Here is a 20,606-nt window from a genome sequence, read left to right on the forward strand (position 1 = left end):
ACACTACTATAGATACTTCAATAACAACAACCATTTAAGTAATAAACTATTTTTTTATTAAATATTTAATTATTAACAATTTAAATCTAAGCTTGATCAAACTAACATTGAGCGAGTTTATCAACTGCTCTATGCTTCAGCTTTGAAAATCTGTAATGGATCAATAACACTTCCTGGGTTATTGTGGAAGTGAGACAATGCGTATATAGTATTTAGTACACTGCTTCAGTACAGTGAACACTCAGTGAATGCAGGTCTAATACATTATCACTACAGATGGGGGACTGCAACTTTTATCCATGTGAGATGTCTTTATCCAGTTTAATAATAATAGTCGTAAGGTACGGATATTCCGCCAGGCCTAAAGACAGACACATCCAAAGTTCTGAGTTTTCATGGGCTCATTCATCCCATGGTATGCACCTTAACTTATTCAACTTTTCCCTAAGTAAGAGAGATCCCAGTTACTTCCTTTTTTCTCATTAGAAATGAAGTGATAATGAATGCCCTCAATCTCTACATTGTCTCTTCCAATCTTTTTATGTGTAAAATAGATTAGTGCATAAACTATTACGGTTCTTTCAAATATGAAACTTAAGTCTCAAATAATTGAATGCCTACCCATCAAAATCCTAAAATAATATATTAATACCAAAATTAAGAGTATCGCCAGAGGCTACAGATTAGAATTACCTGAAGAAAAACCTCATAAATTCTAAATTTGCATGTCAAATGAAAATTCAGAAGCTTAAAAAAAAGTTTTCTTCCACATCTTACAATAATCACTAACTGGTCTAAAATCTATAGCTCTTTCCAAAAGTTTAAGGAAATTAAAGATTTTATTTATTGACAGAAAAGCAATCACAAAATACTCAAGTGAAAGTCACTCAGTCGTGTTCGACTCTTTGCAACCCCATGGACTATACAGTCCATAGAATTCTTCAGGCCAGAATAATGGAGTGGGTAGCTGTTCCCTCCTCCAGGGGATCTTCCCAACCGAGGGATCAAATGCAGGTCTCCCGCACTGCAGGCGGACTCTTCACCAGCTGAGCCGCCAGGGAAGCCCAAGAATGCTGGAGTGGGCAGCCTAACCCTTCTCCAGGGCATCTTCCCAACCCAGGAATCGAACCGGTGTCTCCTGCATTGCAGGTGGATTCTTTACCAGCTGAGCTACCAGGGAAGCCCAACTCTTAAGTGAATAGATGTTAATTTCCATTTTGCTGAAACAAAATAGATACACACACAAAGAAACACACCTAGGGTATAACTGCTTTTCCTGAGGGGGATGCAACTAAAGTCCAGTTTCAGCTTTATCCCTCGACATATGCAATTTTTCTACAATGAGTATGTACTATTTTGCAACAACAAAAATGTTCAATTCTTTTTAAAAACAAGAGTCCAGGACTTCCCTGTTGGCTCAGGGCTAAAGAATAAGCCTGCCAACGCAGGAGACACAGGCCTGATCCCTGGTCCAGGAAGATCTCACATGCCACAAGGCAACTCAGCCCGTGCTCCACAACTACTGAGCCTGTGCCTTAGAGCTGAGGAACCACAACTCCTGGAGCCTGAACACTCTACAGCCCATGCTCCCCGACAAGAGAAGCCACTGCAGTGAGAGCCCGCGCCCTGCACTAGGAGTAGCCCCTGCCCGTGGTAACCAGAGAAAAGCCCGCGTAGCAACCAAGAACCAGCACAGCCAATTAAATTATTAAAACAAACAAACAAACAAAAATAAGAGTCCCTCAAGCTTTCAGTACCCAACAAATGTAGGTATCCAACAAATGAATTCCTGCATAACCAAGTACTTTTGTTAACACTGGTAAGTCACACTGGCCAGTGCTCCAACTGCTCAGTGCACCTCAAAAAGAAATTCTTTACTCTTTCTAATGGTAAATCACCCCATATCTCTATTTTCTATTCTGCCCACTCTCACTTTCAAATCGGCAAAACACAGCATTCTCATTAAGCGGAAACAAGATTTGACACAGTTTATTTTAGCCAGACTCCACCTTGGTGCAGTCTATTCTCAGCCCAAATCTGCTTCATGCCAGAGACCAAGTCCCTTGCTAGCTGGACTTCTGGTTCATTCTCAGGTTCCACACTGAAACCATGTTCCTAAAAATAACTGACATCCTTTCCTACCTGCTTCTCCTTCTGATTTTGTCTTGAAAACACCCCCTAACACATCTTGGTCCACGCCGTCTCTATGAAATCACTTTCCACAGATTATCGCTTTGTGGGCTCACAGTAAAACATTCCCCAATTTTTGTTAACTGTAGCTGTCTGAGAGAAGGAACCTAATTTTCAATTATTACCACTAACCCAGGCTGCGATGCCCAAAGGCCATTTTGGACTTCCGCGCACTCTTAGGTCAGAGCGCAGCGCAGCCATACCGACCTTGGTTCAGGTAGGTGAGCGTCTCGTCGTGCAGCTTCACGGCAGGCGATGTCGCGGCACACATCACGTACTGGAAGGGTGGGTGTTTGGTCTCGTCATCCAGCGGAAGGCTAGAATCTTCCTGCTTGAAAATGGGCAATGCCAAGACATCGCTGCAAAGAAAAAGCCACACTGACCTTACTCAGGGTCTAAAATACTTAAAAACATATAGAAGTATTTAAAGGTAGTTTCTTTTAAATTTTAAGATCACAGATATTATCAAGAGGGACCTCCCTGTGGTCTAGTGGTGAGGGTTTGGCACTTCCACTGCAGGGGGCATGGGTTCGGATCCCTGGTCAAGGAACTAAATCCCGCATGCCACTCAGTTGCTCCCCATATGTAGAATAAAATAACTATTAATGCTAATCTGGCACCCCCAAAAGATAGCTTCAATAACCCATATATCTAGTGGGAGAAAGAGGAGTGGGTGGCTATAATTAGGCAAAAGTATTAAAATGAGAAATATTTAAAGTAAGCAGTATTTAATAGTTAATAAAGTCCAAACTACTGATAAAGAGATCAGGCTAATAATATATCTAGTACTAAAAAACAAACAAACAAACTTATGTCAAAAAATTCTTTAAAAACTTAAAACTCATTATTTCTATTAAAAAAGATCAAGAGTACGGAGCCACCTGTTTTGAAAGGTAGGTCACCCTGGCACCATGAAATTACAAAGAAGCATTTGATTAAAATGGTACTTTATAAAAAGTTCCCTGCTAGGCTTAGCCAAGTGCTGAGAGCATAAAGCTTCACACTCAGTCTAAGACAATGGCTTCTTCTGAGAAGCAAACAGTAGCAGTATAAACAGCTGCTATTTTTTTCCCCCCAAGAATAACTTGGGGCATTGATCAGGAGGCGGTGGGGGGATCTTCTGGGGTACTGTCTATATTCTATAACTTGAGTGGTTAAACACACATGGATGTTATCTGGTTTGCCTTAAAAAAAAAAATCAGCTGTCTTTTACATACCACAAAATTCACCCTTATAAAGCGTATGTTTCAGTGGCTTTCAGTATCTTCACAGAGTTGTGCAGTCTTCACCGCTATTAATTCCAAGACATTCTCAGCACCTCAGAAAGAATTCTCACAGCCCTAGCAGCCACTCCCCATACTCGCACCCTACCCACCACCACCCGAGCAACCGCTGAGCTGCTTGTCTCTGTGGACCTGCCCATTCCAGATATACAACGCACACAGAATCACCTGACCTTTTGTGATTGGTTTCTTTTATTAACACTTAGTGTGATTTCCAGGTTCATTCATGTTGTAGCACGTACAGTACGTCATTCCTTCTTATGGCCGAATGATATTCCATTGTATGAATCCACCATATGCTAATTATCCATCATCAGATTATGGACCTTTAACTTGTTTCCATTTTTTGGTTATTACGAATATGCTGCTATGAACACTTGTATATGTTCTGTGTAGACATGTTTAATTCCTTTGGATTTATATCTAGAAGTAGAATTACTGGGTCATATGGTAACTCATATATCTATCTACCTTTTTGAGAAACTGCCAAACTATTTTTTAAAGTGGCTGCACCATTTTATATTTCCACCATCAACATGTGAAGGGTAGGGTTTTGTTTTGTTTTAAGATAATTTGCTGAGCTGTACATTTATATCCTGATGACTTTTCTATGTCCATTTCTCAATAAGAAGTAAAACAGCAAAACATCCAAATGAATAACTACTATAACAAGGACCTCAAAGACTTGTCTCAACTGTTTATCTGTTCTTATGAGCTGTTAACTGACAGATATCTGGCTGGCCCATTTTAATTAAATTCAACTTTTTAAAAAATGTGGGAATAAGTGAAATGAAAGGGAAACCCTGTATTTCCTCTTCCCACATACATTTCTATTAAAGCACCAGACTGATTATTCAGGGACTAAATTACACACTAATTCTCCTTCATTTATACCTAGAAAATGTCAAAACACTTCTAAGTCAAAAGTATAACTGAGGAACGCATAGTTAGCAATGGTCTCCAGCCCTCTTCTAGAACAGAGATATAAAAACTTTACAGGAAACTTAAAAATGGTACTTTAAGACTCAGAGCAGCTCTCTTTATGAAACAACTACAGCAGTCAAAGTAGCTCCACAGCAGATTAAAATAAATACATATTCTGTTTCACATATATGTAATTATTTACAGTTTTCTGGGTGAGAGAATTTCCTGGTGGTCCAGTGGTTAGGACTCCATGCTCTCACTGCCGAGGACCAGGGTTCAATCCCTGGTTAGGTAACTAAAACCCCACAAGCCATGCAATGTGGTCAAAACAACAACAAAAAAAGTTATCTTGGTGAGAAAGGGAAAAAATGAGATGAGAGCTATAAATCAGATGCTTTAGTTAATCATACTAAAAAGTGACATGGAGAATAATTTTAAGGTCTTAATGCTAACTGCCTTGGTTGATCATTACATACATAAGACATCCGATTGCAGAAGATTGGCTATTTATAAATAAACTGCTACATACAGTAAATAAAATTTTATTTGCTTCAGATCCTAGAAGGCCACCACCATTACATTCCCTTGGTTATGGTAGCTCAGACAGTAAAGTATCTGCCTACAATGCAGGACACCCAGGATCAATCCCTGGGTTGAGAAGAGGCCCTGAAGAAGGGGCTGGCTACCCACTCCAGTGTTCTTGCCTGGAGAATCCCATGGACAAAGGAGCCTGGCAGGCTGCAGTCTGTCGGGTTGAAAAGAGTCGAACACGACTAAGTGACTAATACTTTTATTTCCATAGCCTACTATGCTTTTGGTAGGTGCTAAAAACTCCTGAATAAACATAAACATGTATAGATCATCTGCTGATGCAATCCCAATTAACTTTTCACTTTATTAGAAAGACAATGAATTCCAACCAACACAGCAGCCAGAGCGAGCCTCTGCAAATAGAAGTTGGACCATTTCATTCCTTTGCACTCTCTCCATCACCTCACTTTAGAAACCAAGGTCCCTGGAAGGACCTGGTTCAGTCACTGCAGCCTCCTTCCTCAACCCTTCCGGGGCCTTTGCACTGGCCTACTCTGCTGATGTCCTACTGGCTCACTGTATTCAAATGTCACCTTTTCAGTGACAACTGTAATCCTCCATGGTACTCCCAGCTGCTCCTTTCCTGCTCTATTTATCCACAAAGCATTTCACTTTCCAACACTATACCAGACTTACATTTGTATGCCCCATAAGTGTAACTACCCCCCAAACTGGTTTCTCTTCACAGACTCAAACCCAGCGTCTAGCACAAAAGAGCTCAAATATCTGCTGAACTGATGAATGAACTGCAGCACTGATATGCAATCATTACTAAAGTGAAAAGCCAGATCTCCAGACAATTTGAGATCATAATTTCTACCAGGATGAGCCATAAGAAAAGTTCTGGTATTCAGTTGATTTTGTAACCTCATATTCCAGACAGGTAGGTCTCCCAGGGATCTGACAAGCAAATGAAAAGACACAAGGATTTGAATTATTCCAAGTAATCCTGATGCCAGTATCCAAAAATATCCAGGCACACAAAGACAAACACGACTTTAGGCGCAAGAACCAACAGCAAAAACAACAGATGGCATATACCCAGTTCCAGATCCTGTCTGTTGGCATTCAGTGCTTTCCTGATTCTGCTGCAGAGGGTTAGAGGTCTGAAGACTACATATATAAGACATCTTGCCAGCTGGAATCTTGGTAGGTTGCTCTGAAGGGAAATGAAGAGGGAGTGGGAAAGAGCAGAAGCAGGCAACCACAGCTGCAGGGAAGTTCAAGGCAGCAGCAGCCATGCCTCCAACAGCCAGCCCTTCTCCCTGAACCCTTCTAGCACTTTCACAGTCAATACTTCACCAAACCCTTCTCTGCCTGAGACAGCTCAGTGCATCCTATTTTCCTGACTGGACACAGACCAATACCCACCAAAGACTTCAAGATGCCAGAAGTACTGAACCTATATGATAAAATTAAGCTTACTTTGTTTAAAGAAATAAAGAATGAATATTTAACAGTAAGATTACACAGAAATGAAGAGTATATAAGGAAAATGGAACATAAACAAAAAGTTATCCAGAAGGCAGCACAGAAAATGCCGAAGAGGTGTTAAGAGAGAAAGGGAGAAGATTCTACACTGAAGTCTCAGAAGCGGAAAGAACGGGCAGAGGCAGCATTTGATATAAAGGCCCAGTAAAGTCCGGACCAATGAAGTAACACTAAATCGCTGATTTAAGAACCCAAAATAACCAAAGTAGGATAAGCAATTTTCGAACCCACGCCCAAAAGCACATCAAGAAAAACTTGTAAGCCAGTATGTGTGTGTTCATATTTCAAAAGTCCAATTTTTTCAGTAAAGTACCAAGTATGGAAATTCTACTGAAAGTAGGCCCTGGCAGGAAGAGTTGTGGGTCTGAGATGGGGCCACCCCATCCTTAAGCAGAGCTGGAGAGGGACTGGGCGAGGGCGCAGAGGTGAGACCACCAACCAGCAAAGGGATGCGCTTGAGAGTGGAGGTGGTGCGCTTCCCGTGAGGCCTGATCAGCGCTTCCTTAGAGCCACCCTGTTACCTAAGTAACGGAAAGGAAGCATCGGATTTAAGCAGGGTTACGGTTGTGTTAAAAAAGAGGACCGGGGAATAAAGCAAAAGGGGGCAAGAGAACAAGGGTATATGTGGGCAAGTAACTACAATGATTGACCAGGAAAATTTAAACTGGTTGGGGAAGAAAACAGGAGCTCAAGAGAGTACATGTGTGCGTGCTCAGTCGCTCAGTCATGTCTGACTCCTTGCGACCCTATGGACTGTAGCCCTCCAGGCTCCTCTGTCCATGGGATTTCCCAGGCAAGAATACTGGAGTGGGTTGCCATTTCCTACTCCAGGGGATCTTCCTGACCCAGGGATCAAACCCAAGTTTCCTGCATTGGCAGGCGGATTCTTTACCACTGAGCCACTGGGGAAGCCTCTTCAAGAGGGTGAGAAATTGTGATGAGAGCAATATCAGTGGTTGTATTAATAAATTTTAATGGGTGCAGTGATGGCAGAAGGAGAGTAATAAGGGAGAGAGTGAAGGACAGGGGGCAGCAGGTGAACTCTGAATCTGAGATTGCAGTGGGTCGCATGATGGGTAAATCCAGGTCTAATGTATGACCATAGGATTGAGTAGCTGAGATAATGTCGCTGTAAGAAAGATACTCAAGGAATGGAAGTGTCAGGCTGCTGGAAGGCCCATTTAAATATCTTCTGAAGTCACCACGAGTGAACAGACTAGTCGTGTTCACTTTGACAGTGAGCTGGGATCTTGAGTTTTTAAAATAAGAAATGAAAAAATAAATAAATAAAAAATAAAATAAGAAATGACCCCCACACCAGATGACTGCAATCACTGAGGGCCTGGTGACAATCAGTGGCGTGAAATTCAAAGCTGGGGGTCTTGCAGAAAAGGAGGGAGACAGAACAGTCCGGAGGCGGCTGTGAGAAGCCGCAAGGATCCCTCCCCAGGCTCCTGGTGCAAGAGCAGGGATGTGAATGTAAGCCCCCAGCAGTTGAGAGGGTCTCAGGGGAGAAGGGTCCTCAGACAGCAGGTTTCCACAAGAGCAGGGTAGGGGAAGACAGCATTAAGAGACAAAGCTGGCTATACTAGTTTCCTAGGGTTGTCATCACAAAGAACCAGAAACTAGAGGCTTACAACGGCAGCAGCTTCCTGTCTCACTGTTCAAGGGCCGGAAGTCGAATCCAGGTGTTGGCTGAGCACTGGGAGGGAAGGCCTCTGGCAGCTTCTGGGGTCTGGCGGCGGGGGCTGGGTGCCCTCACTTGTAGGCACAGCACTCCAGGCCCTTGGCCAGCTTCTTCCCGTGTGTCTTCTGTGTCCCCTCTGTGTATGTGTGTCTGTGTGCGTCCAGATCTCCCCTTTCTATAAGGACACCAGTTCTCTTCAACCAGTGCCCACCCTGATGACCTCATTTTAACTGGATTACCTTTGTGAAGACCTTATTTCCAAATAAGGCCACATTCTGAGGCACTGTTGGGGGGGGTGCCTGGGACTTCAACATATCTTTTTGGGGGACACAATTCAATCCGTAACACTGACTGCTTGGGAGATTTTTCTGATAGACTGAGAATTCCAGAGAGTAAAGTGGGAGAATTTTAGGAACCAGTCAGAACGGGGAGCCGGCTACAGAAATGCGCAAGTGCAGAGCACCGTGCTGAACACAGGACAAGGAGTGTCCTGGAAGTCTGGAACTTCCCCTAGTCCCGACAAACAGGAACCAAGTACAGTGGGCTTCCCTGGCTCAGTGGGAAGGCACCCATCTGCCAGCGCAGAAAAGGCAGTTCCTGGTTCCTGGTCCGGAAAGATCCACATACTGGGGAGCAACTAAGCGTGCACCGCAACTACTGAGCAGAAATGCCGAAACTACTGAAGCCCGCGTGCCCTAGAGTCCATGCTTCGCAAAAGAAGCCGCCATGAGGAGCCTGCACCGCTGCAACTGGAGAGCAGCCCCTGCTAGCCACAACCTGAGAAAGGCCCTCACAGCAACAAGGACACAGCACTGCCAAAATTAAAAAATCAGAGTCAAGTGCACAAAAGGACTGGTCCAGTGTGCCCTAGAAAACGAGACACACGTCTAGGAGAGACTGATCAAAAAGAGACGGCACTAATAAAGATGAGGAAAAAAGATGTAACTAATGATATAAAAACTAGTAAGATGAGAATATCACTAACAACTATAGCAACGTATCTGAACATATGGATAAGATGAACAATTTTCTAGAAAAATTAACATCAAAACTTTAAGACATAAAAAACTACAAGACTTCCACAGTGGCACTGTGGATAAGAATCTGTCAATGCAAGGGACACGGGTTCCATCTCTGGTCCAGGAAGAGCCCACAAGCTGCAGAGCAACTGAGTCCCTGTGCCACAACTACTAAGCCCACAGTGCTCAGAGCCTGTGCTCCTCAACAGGAGATGCCACCGCAGTTAGAAGCCCAGGCGCCACGACGAAGGGCGGCCCTGCTGGCCACAGCCAGAGAAAGACCACGCAGAGCCACTGACAGCCAGCACAGTCTAAGCAAATCCAGTCATAAAGATATAAAAGGCTTAAAAAGAAAAGTAATGCTACAGAGACCGATACTGTGGTTAAAAATTTTCCCCCCAGAGAAAACTTTCACAGAGGAGTTCTATGGGACTTTCAGGGGCAGCTCCTATACAAACTATTCGACAGGACAAAAACCAAGGAATTAACCTTATTCCTTATGAAGACTTATGCAATTGTGACATCAAAACTAGGTACAAACAAAACTAGAAAAGAAAGTGAAAAGCTCAAGTCAGCCATAAATATAGATGCAAAAAGCCTAAACTGAGTATTAACAAATCAAATTCAAGAGTGTAATGACAAACCATCATCTAGCTGGGTATTTCTCAAGAACACAAGGACAGAATCCAGAATCTGCAAACAGGACGACAGATTTAGATCACTGATGGGCACTGGATTTATAACAGAATGGCAGTATAGAGAGGTGAGAAATAGTGTTCATTTGGGCAGCACATATACTAAAATTGGAACGATACAGAGATTAGCATGGCACCTGTGCAAGGATGACATGCAAATTCGGGAAGCATTCCATATTTTTTATACAGAGTCAAGTAAGTCAGAAAGAAAAACACCAATACAGTATGCTAATGCTAAGTCACTTCAGTCGTGTCCGACTCTGTGTGACCCCACAGACGGCAGCCCACCAGGCTCCCCCGTCCCTGGGATTCTCCAGGCAAGAACACTGGAGTGGGTTGCCATTTCCTTCTCCAATGCATGAAAGAGAAAAGTGAAAGTGAAGTCGCTCAGTCGTGTCCGACTCTTAGCGACCCCATGGACTGCAGCCCACCAGGCTCCTCTGTCCATGGATTTTCCAGGCAAGAGTACTGGAGTGGGGTGTCATGTATACTAACGCATATATATGGAATTTATAAAGATGGTAACGATGACCCTATATGCAAGACAGCAAGAGACACAGATTTAAAGAAGAGTCTTTTGGACTCTGTGAGAAAAGGTTGAGAAGGGGATGATTTGAGAAGGTAGCGTTGAAACATGTATATTATCATATGTGAAGCAGATCGCAGGTCCAGGTTTGATGCATGAGATGGGGCACTCAGGGCTGGTGCACTGGGATGACCCTGAGGGATGGGATGGGGAGGGAGGTGGGAGGGGGCTTCAGGATGGGGAACACATGTACACCCATGGCGGATTCATGTCAATGTATGGCAAAAACCAATACAATATTGTAAAGTAATTAGCCTCCAATTAAAATAAATAAATTTTTTAAAAATAAAAATGCTCAAATGGAAAAAAAGGTGAGAAATAAACAGTCTTTTCAAAGATATTAGGTAAACTACAGGCTCATACAACTGCAACTGCAACTAACTGGCCTCCTCTCATACAATACCAAAAACAGAAGGAAAAAAACACAACTCTAGAGAGACTGTGAACTTAGATGTGATATGTAAAGTAATAAACCTTCAGAAAAGACTAGAAGAGTATTGTTATGACCTCAGAGTAGGGAAAGGCTGCTCAATCTGACCATATCCCGATCAAGACCTTCTGTTTAAAAGGCACCATAAAGAGAATGGGAAGGTGTCACGGAGTAGAAGAGAGTTGTCTGTGACATATATGTGTAATCAAGGCTAGTATCCAGAATATATAGAAGACTACAACAAGAAAATAAACACAGGCTTCCCTGGTGATGCAGCGGTTAAGAATCCTGCCTGCCAAAGCAGGGGACACAGGTTCAGTCCCTGGTCTGGGAAGATCCTGCATGCCGTGGGGCAGCTGAACCCCACGTGCCACAGCTACTGAGGCCCGAGCACCCTAGAGGCCCTGCTCCACGACAAGAGAAGCCTGCACACGGCATCTGGAGGGTAGGCCCCACTTGCTGCAGCCAGAGAAAACCCCACACACAGCAATGAAGACATAGCAAGTCAAAAATAAAAATACAGAAAAATTTAAATACTGTTCCAAAAGGGGGGGGGGGGGCAGGGGAACTGAATGGAAACAAAGGTGCTGCCTTCAAAACCTGGGACAGAAACTTAACAGAGAAATATATAGCTACGAACAGATTAGAAGCAGACCAAAAACAAAGGAGAAGGCGCCTAACTAAAGACAGCAAGTCATCAGAGTCATCAAAACAACAGGAAAGAACCACAAAGATGAAACAGAAAACACAGTCAAGAAAAACAAAACCAAAATCTGATTTCTTACAAAATACGAGATATAGACAAACTTCGGAAAGAGGTCATGGAAGAAGGAAAACACACAAGAAACGCAGGGAGTGAAAGAAATGGTGTAATCACAAATATTGGAGAGATCAGTTAAAAAAAAACTCTGGAAAAAAATTCCCACAACTAAGATAAACTGTGAATTTCCTATGTCCATGAAGCAAATTTAAACAGGCAAACACCTGTGTAGGCAAAAATAAAATAAAATCATCTAATCCAGATTGTCTTTATAAAAAGCTTTATAAAACCTTGAAGAAAAAATTAAGTCCCATGCTCAGATGGTAAAGAATCCGCCTGCAATGCAGGAGATCTGGGTTCGATGCCTGGGTCAGGAAGATCCCCTGGAGGACAGGGCAACCCACACCAGTAATCTTGCCTGGAGAATCCCATGGACCCAGGAGCCTGGCGGGCCCCAGTCCATGGGGTCACAAAGAGCCAGACACGACTGAGTAAGCACAGCACAGCACACAAAAATATTTAGCCCATAAAAAGAAAGTTACCCAGCTCACAGGAAGCTGATACAGGCTTAATGTTTTTTAAAAGGACAGGCGAACAAAAAAAAAAAAAAAAAAAAAGAAAGAAAGAAAATTGAGGCTCAATCTCAGCTAGGAACAGAGACAACCTATTTATGAAACTTTGGAAGCATTTTCTCTAATCAGTAAGTAGACTAAAGACTCAAGTTCTTGGTATTTCTAAACAACACTGCAGTGAATGCTAAGGCTTACCCCACACTAAGGCAAGAAAATTAAATGTAAAGATTACACAGGAAGAAACAAACCCATCACTATTTAAAGATATCAACTAGGATAACTGAGCCCCTAAAATTATTAGAACTAATAAGTTCGGCAAGGTCCTGCAGAAGAGGAGAGAGAGAAAAAAAAAAAGAAAGATAAAATAAGAGAGAAAAAAAAAGAAAGATAAAATAAGAGAGAAAAAAAAAGAAAGATAAAATAAGGAAGAAAAAAAAATACAGCATTCCCATGTGATTTTCCTTCTATCCAGAAAGATCATCTTCCACCTCGAGAAAGCTTCTTAGTTATTCGCTGGTGAGCAGCCAACAGGTGCAGTGGAAAGAAGTGGAGGTCAGACCCCCAACTTCAAATCCTATTTCTTCCCTTTGCTGGGCTCTCTGAACTCTTAAGAGTGGGTTTGTTTTTAATTTAGTAGAAAATACTTTAAATACCCACACTCTAGGCACATGTTAGATGAGAGGTTCTCAAAGTATGGTTGTGGAATCCTGGAGAACCTGAGATTTTCAGGGGTTCAGGAGGTCACACCTATGCTCAGAATAATACTAAACCATTATTTGCCTTTTTCACTCTTGACATTTGTACAAAACCAATGGTGGTTAAAACTGCAGGTGCCTTGGCATGAATCAACGCGGTAGCACCAAGCTACACAAGCAGTCATTGTACAAAAACATTAACTTTATTAAATACTGGTCCTTGGGTAGGTATAATGTATTTCTGTTGCACACCTAAGTGCAATGGTTTTCTAAAGAAAAGGTTTTTATGAAACTGATCTGTGACTGGATTAAGCAGCTTCTCTTACAGAATATCATTTTTACTTAAACATTGACAAACTGTGATTATTCATTTCTGAGTATTTGACAGAAATTTCCTCAAAAGTGAGCCCTTTATTTCAAGGAAAACAACTATGACAGCATTTGTGACCAATGACAAAATCTGCACCCTCCTTCCACCACGTGCTTTCTCTGATGAGACGGTGGTGATACTAAGGAATGTGATTTTTTGGTATTGCATAGTGAAAAATGAGAACATTGAGAAGATCTGCAAAACTCAAGAGATCATTATTTTCCAAATGACCAATACTTGCACATTTAAAAGTACACAGGTTCAGAGACCCAGTCAAAGTTCAAAACAGACCAACTGATTCTAATGTAACAATATAAAAAGTACATTGACACAGTTTCAGATTGCACATTGCAACTTTAAGAAACTGCCTCTTGTCAAGTGCTGGTATGCTGGTATACTATCAAAGAAGAATATCCAGCATGATCTGAAACGGCTATTAAAATAATCTCTCCTTTTCCAACCACATATCTATGGGAGGCTGAACTTTCTTCACTTATGTCAACCAAAATAGTATACTCTAATAGCAGGTAAGAGAATCCATCTGCTTTACTATGCCAGACATTAAATAAATTTGCAAGTATAAGAGAATGCCATTCTTCACGTTTGATTTTGAAAAGGTTTTCAAATAAAATATATTTGTGATAATGTATAATGGTTTGTAATTGTTTTCTCAAATAAATTAGTAAAATGTAAAAGTTTCTGATTATGAATGGACTACAAAATATACAGTATGCTATTCTACTCAGACAGACTGAAACAAAGTAATCCATAAGAAAAAGACACCAACAGGGTTCTACTCTCCTCAAAATCATTCCGCTGAAATCCTTGGAAAGCCGAATAGTATTCATAGGTATAGTCTATGTTTGCCTTCAAAAAACTGTCACATGTTTAAAAACGTAACATTTCTAGTTACTACATATCGTAAGTATCAGAATCATAAAAGAGAAGGAAAGACTAAGGGATTGTCATTGAAGGAAATAAAAAATAAATGCAATATGGGATCCTAGACAGAACATGGATTAGAAAAAAGGCAATACAGAAAAAAAACACTGTGAAATCCCAATAAATTTTGTTCTTCAGGTAATAGTTCTGTACCAAGGCAGTTTTGAAAACTGTACTCTGATTATGGAAGTAGGAGATGCTGGGTAAAGGGTAGATGTCAGCTTTCTACACGATCTTTTTAACTTGTAAATCTTAACTCATAAACTCACAAAGTTTGAGAGAGACTCTACTACCAAGATGCAGCACAGAACCGTTTCCAAAGCAAGCAAAACAAAAATGACAGAACTCGTAAATTCAGTGACAGAACCTACAGCAAAAAAAAAGGGTCCAGCATCTTTTTCTTCCTTTCCGCCAAAAGCAAACATTTAAGTTGTCCTGGCAAACTGGCAAGTGTTACTGTGATGAAACACATCAAATTATGAGACCATATCAATAAAATACCAAGTTTCAAACAACACCGAACGAAGGACACAAACTGCACTGAACTTACTCTTAGGGGAGTGCGGGGACCACCCCGATTTTAAAAATGGAACACAATGAAATCTATGGACAAACAATAGGATATGTATAAATTAGCTGAGTGAATGGTTTAGTCTACATAAATATTACTTTTTGAATATAAGGTTTCAATACTCAGCAAATGTTTCTCCAAGGCAATCAAAGTATATTATTAGAATCTATCCTTTAGAGCAGGGGTCAACTAGCTACAGCCCAAAGGCCAAACCCAGCTGGCCTGTTTTTGTACAACCATGACCTAAGAATGGCTTTTATATTTTTTAAAAGGTTGTAAACAAACAAAACAGAGTGACAGAGATTCTCTGCCCTACAAAGCCTTGAATATTTGCTATCTGGCCTTTTATAGAAAAGCTTTGCCAAGCCCTGCTTTAAAGTAATAAATTTTATTTGATTAAGTGAATTTGATTATAATTTAGTTATTAATTATAAAGTCCAGTGTGGACACTATGAAGTATCTTTTTTTTTTAACCAACAATTTACTGAATTCTTTTAATATTAAACCCAGAAAGTTTTTGAAATGTGAAATGAAGAATTTCATAGAAATTATTCCCAATTCTGGAAGTAGTCTCAGGTACCACCATAATAAAATTTTCAAATTTCACGGATTCTGAAAATTTCCTATATTTCCAAGAAATGTCACCCACTCCAGAACATTGTGCTTTAGCATGAGACCCACAGAAAACCATCAGCTATTAACAGTTACATAATAAAATATATCCTCAGTAGTCTTTTATTAACTTAACACTGATCACAAAGTTGAAATTTTCCCATTTCCTCCAAGGGACTATAAACTGACCTTTTAACATTTTAATCAGTATAGAAAATCTGTCTTCATCTCAAACCAGTTTTGATTTAGCAAATTATTTATAAACTACAAATGTACCTCCCAATTGAGACTATATGTAAAATACACCTTTTGTTTCAAAACAGATTTAAACCATAGTGAAGTTTTACAGAGCTCAGGCCAATGCCCTTTGCGAAGGGAATTATTTAGTATAAAAAATATTTTTATGCATAAAGAAGTCACATTAAAAAATTTTTTTCAGATTACTCCTTAAATCTTGAAACCTAACTTACTATAAATTATATATTTTTTGTGAACCCTTAAGATGGAATGAAAATTACCAGGTGGCCCAAAAGACCTTCCTAAAGGAGTTTTATTGAGTTATACTTTTTTGAGTCCTTTGGTTATCTGCTCCTTACTTTACAGAACATGTATGACCCAGATTTCAAGTTACAATGGGTTTCAAGCCTTCATTCAGTGAAGGGAAACTCAGTCCTCTCTTGAAATGGTAGTGCCACTGACAATCACTTTACTAACAATCACTTTAACATCTACCAGCTTAGGTTTACTCACTTGGAAGAACAGGACTGGCCTATTCGCCTTCCAAGGTCTCTAACCATCTCTAGACTTCCGACACTGTAACTTAGATTTTAAAAAATATTTATGACCTGCCTCATTTCAAACAGAATCTGCAGCAGCCAGAAAAACACAGTGAAGACTGGAGTGTAGAAAACAAAAGGGAAGAAGCAAAGATTTCACCAGAAATTAGCCTCATCATAATCCAATACTATCAGCCTACATTGTTTAATGCAAACATACATTTCAAAGTCAGACTATTGAGAGAAACCACAGGTTTCTTTCATGCTATCTTCCCCCAAAGCTGAAGCAATCATTTCCTAAAAGAACTATTTAGAAATACCTCTTGATTTAAGCATTCAAAAAGCACATGCAATAAGCAGACTTCACTCTGAAAGAAAAATGGACAAAGCTGCCTCCAGAGCAAATCTGTATCAAGAAGTCACTTTTCCAGTAATTTCAAGTTGAGCACCTCAAGTTTACTTCTTGAACTTGAGAAGAAATGAAATAGACAAAAATCACAAGCCTTACTTCCCTGGAACTCGGGCATGTGCCGCTTCCCGGATGCCTAAGGAGGCCACTGCCCTGCAGAACAGAGAGGCTTGGGCACTCCCAGCTCCAGGGCCGGGCATGGGAAGCACAAGGCCATCAAAGGAGGTCTGCACAGCCCCAAGTTTTCTTCAGACCTTCTCTAGATCACAGCAATCTTGGAATCTGCCAAAGTTTGCATTTCAAATGAAGGGCCTTGAATTTGCAAGAGGCAAGTAGTCTCCAGGCTCTTCTCAGATTTTGAGGACCCAATTAAATCCAAAAAAATAAACAGGCTCCTTAAAAGTGGTATTTGCCTTCAAAGATACTTGAAAATTCAGAGTAAAAGACATACACCATGGAACCACTAACTGAAGACAATCACTGGAAAAAAGTTTCCCCATGGAAAGTGTTGTTTCAGACACAGAATTACAAAGATGACAGACATTAAGAACAAGGTAGTAAAAAGGTTTAATATAAAAATTTTCTTTCTAGGCCACAAACAAAATGTTCATTTGTTGGCTGAAACAAACAGCCAACTAATGAACTTAGTTCTGAAACAAACAGAACTCTAGAAATCTAAAGAAGTCTCTCAATAACAGCTCACAATAGCCCCCAATAAGCAAAGCCCTCAGCAGCAGACCTTCGCTCACCGTAATTGAGAATAAACACTGAATTTGCCTCACCTGCTCTCTTCTGCCTTGACGGCAAGTCCAGGTCTCCAGGAGCAGCATGGCTCGCGTTCCCACTAGGGAATCAGTGCCTCTAATACTGCCTACAGGAGTGACCCTAGGACTTTCAGCAGCTCAATTTCCTCAACAACTAAGACAGTTGTTCTAGAAAATAAGCCACCTCATCCAGAGCCCTCAGGCTTCAAAGCTGCAGAGAGAGGAAGTGCCAAGTTCAGGAAGTGCACAGATCAGGTCAGGGTCACTGACTGGTGACCTAAGGCTTTCCTCCAGGCGCTTCCACACCATACAAACCATCTCCACCTTTCAGCTCAGAGTTTCCCTTGAAGATTGAAAAGCCGAATTATTTTGAGTAGTCCCTACCATGTGAGGCCTGCTCTGACCCAGAAGTCTTCTTGACTTTTCATTCTCCTTGTCCTTCCCCTAGAGCTGCATGGAGAAACTGGACAGCACTTTCAAGACACCTGGCGTTAAAGACCATCTATGGAAAATCTCACATAATTCGCACTAAGGAAAAGCTGCCTAACCACTGCAGTTCACACTTCAATCGGATGAACGTATAATACGCAAACAGTTTTTCCATAAAAAGTACTACAAAATAAAAATACAGAGCTGCCAAACTGGTAGGAAAAAACAAATAAGCGAATTTTCTTCAGGATCAAGGCAAGAGACTAAGTTCAGATGTGTTTCAACCTCTCAAAACTAAACAAAATGAATGGCTGCTTGTACAGAGAGCAGAGACTAAACAAACTCTTGTTTTTGTGGTGCAATCAGTGCATCCTAAAGCCTTGTTCAAAAGGAAACAGCCTCGGAGGGTATTACCTACCCCCCAATGGAAAAAACCTCACGTTGAGACAATAAAAAAAAAAACAAACCTAAGTTAATGTGCCATGCGGATACTTCCAATTATGATATACTTACTATTGGAACATCAAGAGATTAAAATTTGTAACCAGGAAAGACTACAATGTAGAACAGAGTAGGAACTGATACCAAAACCTTGGAGAGTGTTTCCCAACACAAGCCCTACCATTTCGCACACCTTATTCCAGCTCTAAGTGCCTTGTAAATCATTTGCAAGGCGAGGTAGCCCCTTCCCCCAACTCGAGTCATCCTAACAGCGGGGTGTATTTTACGGCAAAACTGTAGCCCTCAGGAGCAGCCCTCAGGAGCAGCCCGCGGGGCCGAAGACTGCGGGGCCGCCCTCCGTTGCCCGCCACCGCGGTGGGCAGAGGCCCGCGGGGCTCCATGGCGCGGGCAGAGGCCCAGGGTCGTGCAGGCCTCTCCCAAGGAGACGGAGGCTTCCGCCCGCCCGCCCCCGGGCACTGGTACCTCATGCTGTAGGCGCCGGCGCCCAGCTCCTGCCCGATGCCCGAGAGGCTGGCGTCGAAGTCGTGCACCAGCCCGGACTCTATCACCTCGTCCATCTTGAGCACCCAGGCCATCTTCCGGCCTCGCCGCCGCCCGGCGCGCGGCGCGGTCTCCGCGAGCGGGGCGCAGGGGCCGGAGCTCCGCGGGCGCGTCCTGAGGGAGGGCGCGGGTGAAGCCTCCGGCGGAGCGGCGAGTGGTCACCAGCGGCGGCCCGGGTGGCGGCCGGGATGAGAACAGCCGGGGCCGCGCGGGCAGGGCACGGCCAGCCCGGCGAGCAGCTGCAGCGGGAGCGGCCGGGCCGCCGGCAGCGCCTCCCTCCCGCGGGCGCCGGCCCCGCGCCTCATGCCGCCGCCGCCCACCCCCTGCGCCGCTAGCGCTAGCGCCGCCGCTGCCGCCGCCCGCCCCGCCCCGAGGCCCCCGGTCGCATCCTCCCCGGGAACGCGCGGGAGCGGGAGCGCAGCCCGCCCGTCACCCTACCACCGGCCTCGACCCCCGGCCCTCGGCCCGCCCACCCCGGCTCGAGCGCCCAGCCGCCCCGGCCCACCCCGCCGACCCGCACCGCCGGCCCGAAGCCTGGTTTCTACAAGGCTCCGGCTCGAGCTCGCTCGCCGCTTCCGCCTCCCGCGGCCCCGCCCCGGCCGCGGCCCCGCCCCCGCGCTCGCCCCGGGCCAGGCCCGCCCCGCACCGCCCGGGGTTTCGCGGCACTCCCGACACTTAGCTGTGAAGGAACCGTGGGGCAGAGTCGTGCGGCCCCGCCCACACGGCAGGTTCCCAGCCTCCGCGGCCTGGCGGCCTCCCTGCACGCCAGCCCGGGAAGAGGCGGAGCCAAAGGGCCGCCCGTTTCCGCACGTCCCGAAAGGCAGGCTGATTGACAGGCGACCTGAACAATAATGGCAAGCGCCTGATCCAGGCTCCCGTGAGTCTCCGTGCCTCTATACTAAACCACCAATCAAACTCTTCCTCTTGGGCGGGTTCTAGGACTGAATTTGCTGCCAAAAGAGAGAATTAATTGGGCCGTACTGGAGGAAGCCGCCCTAAACCCCACTTCTGGAGGTTCTTTGATCTCGTGTGGTCTTTGTAGGTAGTTTCTGGGTTTTGCCCACTCTATAGATGGAGAGTGGTTATGCGTCTTAGCCAATAGGGGGCTATTGCCTGTTCAGCCCCGAACGACCCGTTAGGCAGAAAGTCTTGATTGACGTGAGTGTAAGCCAATCAATGCTCCCGAGAAAGGGCTCCGGAAAGTTATCTCGATTACTAACTACCCTGAGCAGTTTGGCAAGCTTGAGGTAGAGGGGTTCGGTCTCAGGCTGTTATGCTATTGTTATTGTTAATGGTTCTGGAGTTCACTGGACATAGGGGTATTCCCATCCAGGGTCTTTCCTGTCGAGTCAAGGATACCCATATTCATGTCTATTGCTGATGCTGACTGTGGACCCGGACCTCAGTTGGGCTGCTGAAATACCTACACGTGGACTTTACGTGTGGTCTTGCCATCCATACAGCTCTGCAGCTGGAATCCAAAAGCAAGTTCCAAAAGACAAGTAGGAGAAAGTAAATCTTTGTTTTAGACAAAGATTCTTTGCTTGAGCGAACTTTAAGTCAGGCTCCCTATCTTCTCCTATCCTATCTGTAAAATTCAGGTCTAGCAGGAAGGAGTCATTTTAGGAACCCTTTATTTCTGTATCTGATCAGATTCCTTAGTCTCCACCATCACCTAGGTAATATCTGATCACTCTCGCCTGCCTTCAACAAGAAACCTATTAGGTGGGTTCAACAAGAAACCCCCTACCCTTTATGTTTCCTCTTAGTAATTTTCCTTCCGCTGACCTCTGCCCTCCTTGGCTCTA

At 43.3% G+C, this 20,606-nt stretch overlaps 1 protein-coding gene and 1 non-coding gene across 6 annotated transcripts in view; one reads left to right on the top strand and one right to left on the bottom strand.

The window, feature by feature from the left end:
- UBP1 (upstream binding protein 1) overlaps positions 1-19,164 on the bottom strand; it is a 64,690-nt gene extending 45,526 nt beyond the window's left edge. Inside the window, exons 1-2 of one of the 5 annotated variants that reach the window (XM_070777318.1) lie at positions 18,721-19,164; positions 2,398-2,549 (exon numbers count right to left, since the gene is read on the bottom strand). In XM_070777318.1, coding sequence (XP_070633419.1) covers positions 2,398-2,549; positions 18,721-18,833 — 265 coding nt within the window. In that variant the 5' untranslated portion in view covers positions 18,834-19,164. Of the gene's footprint in view, positions 1-2,397; positions 2,550-3,407; positions 11,391-18,720 lie in introns of those variants that run through there. The other 4 variants (XM_070777322.1, XM_070777317.1, XM_070777319.1 and 1 more) reach the window with 4 other exon arrangements.
- Positions 9,959-10,062, top strand: LOC139178738 (U6 spliceosomal RNA). The gene has a single exon (XR_011563232.1). It is a non-coding gene; the product is annotated as a U6 spliceosomal RNA (small nuclear RNA).
- Positions 19,165-20,606: the final 1,442 nt, after the last annotated feature.

The sequence above is a fragment of the Bos indicus genome, chromosome 22, assembly GCF_029378745.1.
Source record: "Bos indicus isolate NIAB-ARS_2022 breed Sahiwal x Tharparkar chromosome 22, NIAB-ARS_B.indTharparkar_mat_pri_1.0, whole genome shotgun sequence".
Classification (NCBI taxonomy): Eukaryota; Metazoa; Chordata; class Mammalia; order Artiodactyla; family Bovidae; genus Bos; species Bos indicus.